The sequence below is a fragment of the Xyrauchen texanus genome, chromosome 26 (genome assembly GCF_025860055.1).
Source record: "Xyrauchen texanus isolate HMW12.3.18 chromosome 26, RBS_HiC_50CHRs, whole genome shotgun sequence".
Classification (NCBI taxonomy): Eukaryota; Metazoa; Chordata; class Actinopteri; order Cypriniformes; family Catostomidae; genus Xyrauchen; species Xyrauchen texanus.
Genome location: NC_068301.1, coordinates 16,605,379 through 16,618,418, shown reverse-complemented (window position 1 = coordinate 16,618,418; position 13,040 = coordinate 16,605,379). Strand labels below are relative to the sequence as shown.

Genomic DNA, 13,040 nt, shown 5'->3' with positions numbered 1-13,040 from the left:
CCATCCTCAAAATAAACACAAGTGCCAATCTTCACCACAAAGACAACCTGCAAAACTCCAGCCTATACAGACACTCTATTTAAATACCAATATAACAGAAAATTAAACATTAACAAAATCTCTTTGGATCTCTTTGGATCTTGCTCAAAAATGCATAAAATAAAACTTAATTTCAACATTTGTTCTCCCCATCCAGTCCCGTGCAGAGCATGCTGGGATATGGAAATCTCCTGCCCAGTTTAATTTGATGCTACAAAAAATATTGATGTAGTCCCAACTCAAATTTAAATGTTTCAAATTTAATTGGATAGAACGCAATGAAATGAAGATGTGACAAAATATTGTAGAATTGTGTTTCTTTAGTTCATTTTAACTGAGTAAACTGAACATAATTTTTTTTGTAGAACTCATGCACTCCATTCTAATATATTTTCAGCCTGACCATCAGAAGCATTTTAAGTGGAGACGCTGTCAAGTTCAGTAGCCAGTCACATCTCATTCATATTTTGCAAATTTTTATGCAATATCAGTCCATGCCATGTCTTGTCCCTGCACCTTAAAATGATAACATATCTAGTTATTCTCATTTTTCTATTAACTTATAATGTTTTACTAACTGATTCTAGCTATTTTAGCACTATATTAACTATTTTCTCGTTTATCTCATATAGCTGCGCGCTCTTTACGCCCTTTAAGAAGTATACTCGAGCCTGCGCATCACAATCGTTATAAAAAGATTTCTTAATACATAATTTACATATTGATATACAAGAAGACCCTTTGGTGTATATTTCAGTCTACATTACCAAAATTATAGCCTCTCGCCAGAGCTTAAGACATCTTTCCCTTTCTTTAGGTTTAGTTATTTCTTCATCAATTGGTCCGTGTGCAGACAATAAAATAGCACAAAACAGCAAACTTACGGAAGCGCTATTGGATTGCAAAGGGAAAATTATTCACGGTACGGTGCACCATCCAACGGAATTCGCTTGGAGTGCACGCTGAAATCTAAGCTCGATGTGCGTACAAAACCAGTTCTTCAGAAAATGAAATGCGTGCTCTTGCAAAGCAAAGTTCCTTCGTAGTTCCGTTGTATTCGGTGTCGTGGTCGCGAGCGCTTCTGTTTAACACTCAGCTGTGGTGGGCTGCGAGCTATACCCTCACTGATTCCCCTCTGACGTGAGGTAGGATGATGAGGGGCGATTCTGCCCCGGTCAGCCAATCAGGAGACTCACAGGAACACCATCCTGGTGTCGTAATTTCATTCATAAAAATTCCGCATTCTTTCACCCCGCCCACTGCGACGACGGGAGAGAAAACGGTGTAATCATTTAGACTTGAGACTATGCCTCAATAAAATGGAGGACTTTTTGGAAATTACAAATATTAATGATGATATATCACGTTAACCATCGTCATTATGCAAAAGCCGGCAAAATCCAGCTTGTTTTGTGCACGCGCTAGACTGAGCGAGATTGATAGGGAATGTGAGCGTGAGTCACTGCTGTCCATGGTGCTGAAATAGTGAACGATACTCGCTTCGTTGCTAGTGACGTCAATTCTGCTGCACTATTGGGGTGCGTGGCACAATGAAGTACCATCATTACTTTCACGTCTAACATAAAATCCCATGTGTTTATCTGTAACACTGTTTAAGTGACAAGCCTAGTGTGCAATTCCAACGCAAAAAAAAAAAAAATGCATGCACGAACGTCGGCCTAATTTGTCACTTGTTGATGATATGTAACTATTGGGAGGATTGGAGACAGAGGTTATGACGATGACATCATTTCACTGCAGGTGATGGAGATTTTCGAGCGCTTCCCGGCAGATACAGCGCGTGGGCGTAGCAGCGCTGGCGTGGCTCCGCATTTTAATGAAGTAGGTGGGCGCGAGCTCTACACAACAGGGGAACTCTCCGGTTCTCTAAATAAGGATATGCGCTTCCGGTGGTCACTAGCTGGGGACAACTAGTATCCCCATAAGTTTTCTAAGGTCATGGCGAGTATTTTTAAGTGTTTGTGCAATGTCGACTCATAGTTTACTGACTGAAGAGAATATATATATATATATATATATATATATATATATATATATATATACTGTTATATATATTGCACTATAACACTAATATATATATTGTTTTAGTAAAAGCTCTATGTAAATAAAGAATACTTGATCTGAATGAGGTTTAATGATTTTGAGAGACTATTACATTGACAGAATCCTTCGAAAATTACTTGCAGACATAAGAGTGCAGACGCAATTTAACATTTCACGTATCTCCTTGTGCTAATTTTTGGCGGGAAGTCCTCTTGCGTGTGTTGGGGGGTACTGCGGAATTTCTCTTAGATACTGATATCATAAGCTCTACAGAGCGCATGCGCGGATTTATCTCTCTGCACCTCGTCCTTCCCTGTCCGTTCACGTTGTTTGGCACTAGCTATAGATCTGTGTGTGTCGTGAGACGTTAAAAAACCGTTTACGGCATGATAGTGTGGGTTAGGGAGATGTGTGCCATTGCATAAACAAATGCTGACCTGATTTCATATGGATTTGCAGGCACCCTAGATGTGGGAAATTACGTGGGAATAATTGTTGTGACAACCATTCCTCCTGAAAAAGAATTCACTCTTGTACCTACACATAAAAAATAATTACATCATCAACTCCTCTGCATGGTTTCTAATAGTTATTGATTTTTTCATATTTCATTATATTGTGGGACAGTCAGGATGCAGAGGTTTGGAGAGATAGAGAAAGGGGAACTTGTTACATAACTATGCCCAATGCTCTCTCCCACTATCTTTCTGGCCTTCGCACAAACCCACACAGACATGTACCTTTACGATATACTGAGTTTTATTCCAAAACCTCTGCATGGGCCACCAGAAGAGAGAGACAAACAGGAAGAAGTTTAATTAAATAAGAACGAACAAGATACTAATAAGTTCATGCTAGTATACCCTCACTGAGAACTTTATTAGGAACACTTTGGTCCTAATAAATTGCCCATCGTGGTCCTCTGCTGTTGTAGCCCATTCACCTCAAGGTTCGAAATATTCTGCTCACTACAATTGTCCAGAGCAATAATCTGAGTTACTGTAGCCTTTCTGTCAGCTGAAACTAGTCTGGCCAGTTTCCGTTGACCTCTCTCATCAACAAGGCATCTCTGTCCACAGAACTGACGCTCCCTGGAGAATTTAGTTTTTCGCAACATTCTCAGTAAAATCTAGATGCTGTTGTGTGTGAAAATCCCAATAGATCAGCAGTTACAGAAACACTAATTCCAGCCCTTCTGGCACCAACAATCAAGCCACAGTCGAAATTACAGAGATCAAATGTTTTTCCCCATTAACTGAAGCACCTGACCCATATCTGCTTGATTTTATACTTTACACTTCTGCCACACGATTGGCTGATTAGATCATCACATGATTAAATAGGTGTACAGATGTTCCTAATAATGTGCTCAGTGAGTGTATGTCAACTTTCTAAAAGTATGTGGTGTGGAGTGAGGTGTAACAAATTTCTAGTTCTCTAGTTGTAAAAAGGCAGAACATCTTCAGTAATGTGGATCAAGGTATGGTCATTTGCCATTTGGTTGCCAGGTTACCTGACTCATGTTACACACCTTCCAGTCTCACTGAATCAGAGTGCATGACGTCAACACACACACACACAACCACATGCACAGTTCACAATGCCCTTCTGTCTGTAGGACATAGCTTAGACATTTAGGTGTTAGCTTGGCTGGCACGTGTGTGCGTTTATTACTCCTGCTCTTTACATTTTAAAGTTTAGGCTGAGGTGAGGCAAAGTCTATATTCCTATATATTCCTCTTCATATGCCTTATTTGTTTTGCTCAGTTATGTGATGTCAGCAGGTCTTTCACTGTCAATGTGACATTCAATCCTGTTGGCATCTACTTCTTGTATATGCCGTTAGTTGCTTTATTGGGGTCAGTGCTTCCCAGAGCAAGTCTTTAGCTAGAATGTTTTAGGGACTTAATTTATTATAGTTTAAAGTTAGAAAGACATTAGAAATTCACTTTATTGAGAGAGATAAGACATTGAATATTATAGCTTGTGCTAACTGTGTGTGTTGGTAATAGGTGGAGTTACAGTCCATTTTTGAGGATGAGGTGTGTACGGGTTTCGCTTTGTGGGATTGTGCTGCTAATGCATGTTATGATAACCAATTCACAAACCTCAGGTGAGTGCGAATACCCTTGTGTGTGTGTGCAACTTTCTTTTGATCCTTTTTATTTGTCTCAATTTTTAATGTCTCTCAACCATGACATCTGATTATCCATTTCTATTGCAACTTATTTGTGTGCGTATAACTTTAGCTCATAAAAGATAAATATTGGTTACAAACAGTGTATAACATTAAAATTGATCTACTGTCTGTACAAAAAAATTATCTGTGGAGTTTGTTAAAGGCAAACATTTTTTAGAGTCACAGCAAATAACAAAAGAACAGCTTTTTTGTTGGATCCAAAGTCATGTCTGATTCCATTGCATTTGTTGCTTTGTGCTGCTAACTGAGACTTAAATATATTAACAGGTAATTCTGTTTGAATTCACGAGATAATTTATAAACGTTTCTCCTTTTTTATTACGAGATTAATTTTCAATTATTTGAAACTTTTCTGCCTTCTTTCTACCCTCTTTCTTCTCAAGTAAACGCACACAAAAGTGTTGTTTTGTGTGTTATGTGAGGTGTCGAGTATATAGGCTTCACTTCTTGTATCTATCTGATGTATTGACAGATAATTCACCTAGGAACTGTTCTCAGTTTGCTTCATGCGATAGCTGCATCAGCGGAGACCCGACCCTCAATCTCACACGATGTGTCTGGCTAAGTTGTAATGACGGTAAAAGAACACATGTATCATAGGAGTTTAAAGGTATTCTCCTGTGCAATGTCATTGTTGTTTATTCACACGCACATACAGAAGATCCCACTGACGGACATGAGATCCTGACCATGGAGAGCGATCTCAGGAACAACCTGGTGAATTATTCAAACATAGGCATATGCATAGTTACTGCTGCCATCGATGCAGACATCAGTCTTAGTTAATAATTCAACACGATTATCTACCTTCCTGGAAATGTGTGTGTCTGGGAGAGAAAGAGAGAGAAAGAGACAGAGAGATACTCTGTTGCCAAGGCAACCAACTCTGCAACACATTCTCTCTCTCTCTCTCTCTCTCTCTCTCTCTCTCTCTTCCCTCTGTCTTAAACCCAATTATTTAAATTAGAATAGTCTTATATGCTAAGAATCTCTACCTCCAACCAGTTCACACACACACACACACACACACGCTCACGCCTGTGACTGAATATCATTCTCTGTTTGAATTCCAGGAAATGACACTAGATGCATGTCTGACACTGAAGATTTTGGGGACTGTTCTGTCTTCAATAAGACTGGCATGTGCCAAAGTGAGAAGAATACAGATAAAAACATAATCACACAACACTATCTATGTGTATTTGCATATGCATGAGTGTGGTTGTTTATATTAAATTGTTTGTTTCTTTCTTTTTTAGTAGACAGCAGCACCTCTGATGATGGTGGCAAAGGTGAGGGTTTTTATCTTCACTGTTTCAGTTCATCTATACAGTTATCAGAAATATCAGTGATTTTAAAAATGATCTTTTTCATGCGAGGAAACGACATGGGGAAAAAAGACAATCTTAAAAGTCAAAGAAATTTAGATAATGAATATACATTTCTCTAAATTCTTTGTTTTTCTCTGCTCCAAAATATTTTATTGGTTGGGTATTACTCTTGTGAAGAGTAAATCTCACCTGCAAGCCATAACGTGATGTCCATTTTGTGAGAGAATCATTCTTTTTAGTCTGTTTTTTTCCATGAATTGGCCAAAATGATTTAAAAAAATTGGTCTGAATGATTTATTAATGTAATCAGTCCGATTCTGAATGATTTAGAAAAATAATTATTCGGTAGGGTTGCACAATTATGACAAAATAATGATTATTGCCTTTTATATTGTGATTGTGATTATTTTTGATTTATAGTATTTACATTCAAATATTTATTATGGGTGGATCAACTGCATGCCATAATCTTTATGTTGGCTACACATTCAAAACAAGCTGATAACTTTGTTGATAATGACTTTTATGCTGTTTTAATACCATCTTAAAAGTCATGGAAACTTTGGTAATGAATGTACATTTTTCTGAATTTGTTGAATAATACTCTTGTGAAGAGTAAATCTTGCTTGCGAGCCATAGCATGATGTCCAATTTGTGAGAGAATAATTATTTTTGAGTCCGTTCTTTTCAATTAATTTTCTAAACTGATTCACAAATTAGTCTGTGTGATTCATTAACAAATAAGTTTGAATTTTCAAGAAAAATCATTATTCAGTAGGGCTGCACAATTATGTCAAAAATCATAATTGATTCATTTCGATGCACAGAATTTACATATAAATCCAAATGAGTACTAATATACTTAATATACTTATTTTGAGTGGGTCAATTGCAAGCTGTATTCTGTATGTCAGCTACACATCCAAAACAAGCTGATAACTTTGTTCCTGAGTGATGTAATACTGTTCATTGAATTAGTAAATCAAATCTTGTTGTGTTAATGGTCAATTTAAACAAACCTGTTTCACAAATCTGTTATGAATAAGCTGTAATGAAACCTATATGGACTGCGATAATTGACATTTTTCATGATTGGTTAGTTGTCGCAACTGTAATTGTAATCTTAATTCGATTCATTGTGCGGCATTATTATTCAGGAATCGCTAACAACTGGAAAGGTTGTGGAAAAGCAATGTAGCAATGAAAAGCAATTAAAGCCATTAATTGGTCAAAATGTGTGGACACTCTGAACATTATTACTACAGTTGCTTTTTCATTCACTTTTATAACACACACAGATAACACAACCCCTGAGTTCTCTCAAGCATCATTTGACCTGTCCAGCTTCATTGGGGGAATCATCTTAGTGCTGGTATTGCAAGGCGGGGGATTTTTTGTCATGCGCTTCCTCAAAACCAAAGACAGCTCCTATGAAACTATGTGAGTATTACTAAAGAGATCATTTATCAAGCTGATCTGAACTGTGTCCTCCTAAGTTCAATATTTAATGTGGTGCACTGGGACTAGTCATGTACATCAGAGGGATCAACTCTGTGGATGGCATTTATAGAGAGAGAAAAAAGTTCTTTTCTAACAACGTGGACACATTCTAAGAATGATTTTATCTTTTCTCACAGTGACCCACCTCAGTGAAAAAAGGAGTCATGAATGGGACAGAAAATCTCAGAAAAAAAGAAAGAAATGGATGTTCAGAGGGATGAATGCAACATCGGAGTGTTAAAGCCACTTTTTTTCCTTCTTTTTGTTGGCCCTAAAACGTTATATTTATTTGTTAAATGTATAATTGAAATATATTCCCTTCGGTTCTTGAATGACAAACACGTTGTGTATGTGGGTGTGTGTGTTACATTAGATAGGGTCTAGAGATGTGACAAGAGAATGATACAGACATATTATGACAAATATGCTAGAGGATTGTTAACATCTGAGTATATGTTTATGATAGTCTCTTGCGTTGTGTGTTGTTTTAGGTGATTTACCTCTTTTTTTTCTATCTTTGGTTTGTCTCAGCTTGTGTTTATTAGTTTGATAGCACAGATTGTTGAAATATTCTTTGTAATATCTGGAATAATTGCATGCACTTTTATTTGTCTTTATTAAATGTTATGTTTTATTGGTAGTTACCTGAGTTTGTTCCTTTTTGTTCATGAAGCAATAATTGGATGAGACTCTGTGACACTTTCTTCAGGGACGTGTGCACCATTACGTCTGTAGGTGTCAGTAGAATCCCATTTTTAAAGGGATAGTTTACCCCAAAAAACCTCGGGGAGGGCCTGGCCTGGCCGTGATGATGCACAGCCGGCGCTGAATCAGCTGATAGGCGGTATAGCGAGATAAAGGGGAGCCAGAGGTGCCAGTTCGAGAGAGAGAGAGAGAGAGAGAGACGCATGCAGAGCCGTGTTGCATGTGTGTCCTGATGTTTTATGTTTACCATTAAACTTTATGTTGACTGTTCAGCCGGTTTCTGCCTCCTCCTTCACCATCCTTATACTGTAACTGTCAGACCGGTAGTGCCCCGGCCTGAATCGGGGAGGGCCGGGCCGTGATGATGCACAGCCGGCGCTGAATCAGCTGATAAGCGGTATAGCGAGATAAAGGGGAGCCAGAGGTGCCAGTTCGAGAGAGAGAGAGAGAGAGACGCATGCAGCCGTGTTGCATGTGTGTCCTGATGTTTTATGTTGGTTTATGTTTACCATTAAACTTTATGTTGACTGTTCAGCCGGTTTCTGCCTCCTCCTTCACCATCCTTATACTGTAACTGTCAGACCGGTAGTGCCCCGGCCTGAATCGGGGAGGGCCTGGCCGGGCCGTGATGATGCACAGCCGGCGCTGAATCAGCTGATAAGCGGTATAGCGAGATAAAGGGGAGCCAGAGGTGCCAGTTCGAGAGAGAGAGAGAGAAATAGAAAGAGAGATAGAGATGCACGCAGCCGCATTGCATCCAGTAACGGATTATTTTTACCATTAAACTTTATGTTGACTGTTCAGCCGGTTTCTGCCTCCTTCACCATCCTTATACTGTAAATGTGGTGCCGAAACACGAGTGGGGGGAGGGATCTCACCGCTGCCATCTACCAGGGGAGCTGCTGTGGCCATCGGTCTGGGGACGAAGGGGTTGCTGTTGGCTGCCGGGAGAGGAGCGAGCTGCTATCCGCCAGAGGGCGGAGGAGCTGTTGAAGTTGAGGTGACAGCATGTCTGAATTTTTCTCATTCTCCCGCTGATTCAGTGCCAGCTGTGCATCATCAAGGCCTGGCCATGCCCTCGTCCTCATCACAGTAATCTGACTACACAAATTAAAAATATAATGAGTTACACAAAATGTTGTGCTTAAAGTAATTAGATTACAGTAACTGGTTATTTTTTAATTAGATTACACCCAAAATAGCTTTAGATACAGTCATCGCTTGTCAATCAACCTGAAAAGGTGCATGCGCATTAACTATAGCCTAAAGCCAGCAAACTTGCATTTTGTTTAGCATAATCTGAAGTAAAGCAGCACAATTTATGATTCCAGTGTTGTCAGATTTTATTGCTAATATGAAATATGTTCTTTGATCGTAATCTTGACCAACCGATTTTTTATTTCAGTGTTCCCCCATCCAACTAGGTGGTCATCCCATCCTCAATGTTTTCAATCGTTTTTCTATGTTAACATGGAAGATGTGATCTAGAGGTTTAAATATGTGGCAAGATGGCTTTGGTCACTTTTGTTTTGAAAGATTTTTGTACAAAAAAAGGACTAACTGCGGATGTTTTTCCCAATGAGCTTACTCCCAAACCTTGAAAGCTAGACAGAAACAGATTGGCTACATAGATAGCATTGAAATAGGTAATAAATATGCGATAAAGCTCTTTCTACAATATATTAGGTTAGTCTACAACACAGTGAGAGTTACAGAACTTATCATGCTATTTAAAAAGAGTTATCTACTAGATCAATCTGATTCTTAAAAAGGACAATGATCCAAGCGTGTAAGAGTTACCGTGATCCAGCTAGATGTAAAAATATTGTCAAAAATTCTTGCTGACCGATTAAGTAAAGTTAAGACATCTTTTATATATATATATATCAGGTGGGGTTTATTCAGGGCCACAGCTCTTCTGAAAACATTAGGTATTTCATCAATACCATGTGGTAAGGGGCGAATGATCAGACTCTGGTCGCTGCCATCTTACTGGACACTGAAAAGGTGTTTGATATGTTAGAATGGGATTATATTTTTAAGATTTTGGAAATATACGGGTTCAGAAATACTTTTATTGAATGGATTAAGTAACTTTATAAACAACCGGTAGTGGCGGTACAAACAAAATTGCATTTGTCAAAGAGCAAAAGATGAATAAGATGTGTGATACAATGAATATCATCCAATTAAAACTTTAGGAATTGTGAACAACCAGTCTATGCCTACATGTGGTTAGTGCATGATGTCATGCTGTAACAATTACAAATAACTTGCATTTGTTGTATTTAGACAGACAGAAACATCAGGATATTTTTCTGTGCAAAGGGTGCAAACATAGGATAAGTTGTTAAAATGTGATCTTCAACCTCTGCCAAAATGTATGATAAGTTCTGCTGAAACAAACATGCTTAAAAGCATGAGATCACAGAATGACCATGAGGTTGCAGCTTATAGAGGCAGAGATGCATATAACTTTCCTAATTTCACATTCATCATGTCTGTTTTTAAAAAGTCAGTCTAAACATAGTGGAATGCCAAGGAAGATCAACCAGCGTTTTTCTTGTATTTGTTGGAACTGCAATGCAACATCTGTACTATTGCATTGAAACTATTTTATTAATTATTGTACTTAAAATCAAGATTCAATAATACATTTATAATAAAATTAAACTTCCCAAGGATTTATAAACCAATTCATGTGTGGCCACTAAATCCACCAATCAGCACAGATTTGCCAACCTAAAAGACAAAAAAGTCTATCCATTCTATCCATTTAAATTGGAAAAAATGGGAGTTTGCTTAATCCATTTGAGTTGAGACTGAATACTTTTTGTGGGGTTAATGTATCATTGATAAAATCCTGTGGATTTCCATTTCCAACATGCTTTACATGGGACTCAATAGGGAGAGTAAATGTTAAAATTAAGTGTTTCTTTGTGTGTATGTTTGAATATAAAGGGGGATACTTGATAGTGTTTCATGTTTTTTATGATGAGATTTAGAAGAGTTTCTATTATGTTGGAGTTTTGGGGGTTACCATTATGGTGAAGAGTGGAGCTTCAGCTAATGATAAGGACAGGTGGATGTTGCACATGAAATGAAATTGATTGCTTGTGCCAATAAGTAAATGCAGTGCTAACCATTGCAAAGTTATTGAATTGCAATCTGTGGTGCTTCCAACCAGTATGCTAACATTCACTTTCACTAGTTAGTATTGACACATCTAATTTTGTTAGGTTTACTCAATTCAACAAGGTTCTTTCTACAAAAAGTGTTTGTGTTGAGATTACATAGTAATTTCAAACATGCTGAACCACTGTTCACAATTGAAACAAGTTCAGCCAAAGAGCAATATTTCTTTTAGTTTAGTAACTAAATGCTGCTGATTTGATCTCCAGAAAACAAAATAAAAATAAACTTCAGACTGACTGGGCTGTAGTAAAAGAACTAAAGAATGAAGTGTTTTGTCATGTAACTATAGTGTATTACTTTCTATTGAAGTCTATATGTTCTCCTGTTCCTAAATGTAGCTAGGGTAAGCATAATAAGGCAAGGCAGTTTATTTATAAAGCACAATTAAAAACAACGGACTGTTGACCAATGTGCTGTAAAATAAGTTAAGAAAACAATAACAAGCATAAGTATAAATACATCAAATAAGCACACTAGACAAGGGGACAAACAAATCTCAGCTCACGGTTAATTAAAAGCCTCAGAGAAAAGATGAGTTTTTAATTGAGATTTTAAAGATAACAGCTGTTCTATGCAGGGGTAAACTGTTCCAAAGCTTTGGTGCCAATACTGCAAATCCCTATATTATTGTTTTTCTTTTTCAAAGGCAGATAGATTTGAGTATCGTCTGTATAGCAGCGAAAAAGCACCATGCTTGTTAAGCATATCGAATGAAAACATGATGGGGTCAAGGATAGAGCCTTGGGGGATCCAACAGGTAAGAGAAGCAATGCTAGAAATAACCAATATTAACTGGGAAAACTTCTATTGCTCAAATATGACTTCAGCCACTCAAGAATAGTTCCTTGGATGCCCACAGAATGTTCGAGCCAGGCTATAAGGATATTGTGATTAATGGTATTGAATGCTGCACTAAGGTCTAACAGCACCAGTATTGTGGAGTCTCCAGCATCTACAGCTAGCAAAACATCATTCAGAACTTTTAACAGTGCAGATTCTGAGCTATGGTGTGCTCTAAAACCAGATTAAGTGATCTCAAACAGAGTATTCTTGTCCTAAAAAGTCTGCAGTTGAAGGAGAACAACTTTCTCCTAGACTTTAGATAAAAAAGGCCATTTTTAAAAAACGGATAACAGAATGTATAGTGCTAAACAAAACTCTGTGTCTATGACATTTTTTTTCAATAATATCAGAAAAATACTTTTTTTCATGTGAAGGGAACGGGTCGCTTTTGCTGGGAAAATCCAAAGGATGTGACATTTAAGAGCTCCCGAGAGTCTTGCCCAGTGCTTCTCTTCCGCTATTCAATAGCGACAACAGACTACAACACTATAGGTAAAGTTATCCAGCAAACTTCCAGCTCCCAGCACAACACTGACTCCTACACAAACTCTGAGTAAGCCAAAAAAATAAATAAAAATGTATCTACTGAATCCAGGAACGTGGTTGAGTGAAATCTAGAGTGAACATCGGCAGGGCATCTGGAGGGACCTTTGTTCAGTTTTGGGGATCAAAACTGACCCTGAATTGGCATTCTTCTTATTGGACAGATAAGATTACATAACTGCAAAGCATGTGAAATATAGTGCCATAAGGACTGTGTAAATTTAGCTAACTTGATCTTTCCTGCCAACGCTGACGAATTGCAAGCTACCTTGCTTCGTAACTTTTAAATAATTTAAACTATCTACTCTTTATACTAAAAGTCAGGTTAATGTCAATGTTAATCTTTAATTATTCAGCAAAGCAAGCTACAATAACACATTAAATGAATGCTAGAAAATGTTCAAGATAATGCAAGAAGACCCATTCATTAGTGTAACGTAACTTGGTTATACAGAAAAGATATACATTCTATTATTATAAAACAATAGCGCATCGATATAACAAAATGACAGTTGTGATGGAATCATATCAATAATTAATTGTGTCAACATATTTATAATGTACAGTGTATTTTATAAACAGCTACTGTCATCATCCACCAAATTTAGCTAATAGCTATT

At 37.6% G+C, this 13,040-nt stretch overlaps 2 protein-coding genes across 4 annotated transcripts in view; one reads left to right on the top strand and one right to left on the bottom strand.

Annotated features, from left to right (window-relative positions):
- The window catches only part of LOC127619942 (G-protein coupled receptor 12-like), a 40,990-nt gene that overhangs the window by 1,848 nt on the left and 26,102 nt on the right, over window positions 1-13,040 (bottom strand). Inside the window, exon 2 of one of the 2 annotated variants that reach the window (XM_052092977.1) lies at window positions 8,618-8,940. The gene's annotated coding sequence lies outside the window, so the exon portion shown is untranslated. Of the gene's footprint in view, window positions 1-923; window positions 1,087-8,617; window positions 8,941-13,040 lie in introns of those variants that run through there. The other variant, XM_052092978.1, reaches the window with a different exon arrangement.
- Window positions 1,779-7,610, top strand: LOC127619943 (CD164 sialomucin-like 2 protein). Of its 2 annotated transcripts, none has more exons than XM_052092980.1 (7): window positions 1,779-1,885; window positions 4,116-4,216; window positions 4,776-4,880; window positions 5,377-5,454; window positions 5,563-5,595; window positions 6,933-7,074; window positions 7,272-7,610. In XM_052092980.1, the coding sequence occupies exons 2-7, from the start codon at window positions 4,141-4,143 to the stop codon at window positions 7,285-7,287; spliced, it is 450 nt and encodes a 149-aa protein (XP_051948940.1). In that variant the 5' UTR covers window positions 1,779-1,885; window positions 4,116-4,140; the 3' UTR covers window positions 7,288-7,610. The 2 variants fall into 2 exon arrangements, with proteins under 2 accessions (XP_051948940.1, XP_051948939.1); XM_052092979.1 differs by having other exon boundaries at window positions 1,820-1,881.

What these genes read in the sequence shown, in the direction of transcription:
- LOC127619943 (XM_052092979.1), top strand. An exon ending in AACCAATTCACAAACCTCAG is followed by an intron (nt 4,217 to 4,775) that starts GTGAGTGCGAAT and finishes ATGTATTGACAG; the next exon opens with ATAATTCACCTAGGAACTGT. An exon ending in TAAGACTGGCATGTGCCAAA is followed by an intron (nt 5,455 to 5,562) that starts GTGAGAAGAATA and finishes TTTCTTTTTTAG; the next exon opens with TAGACAGCAGCACCTCTGAT.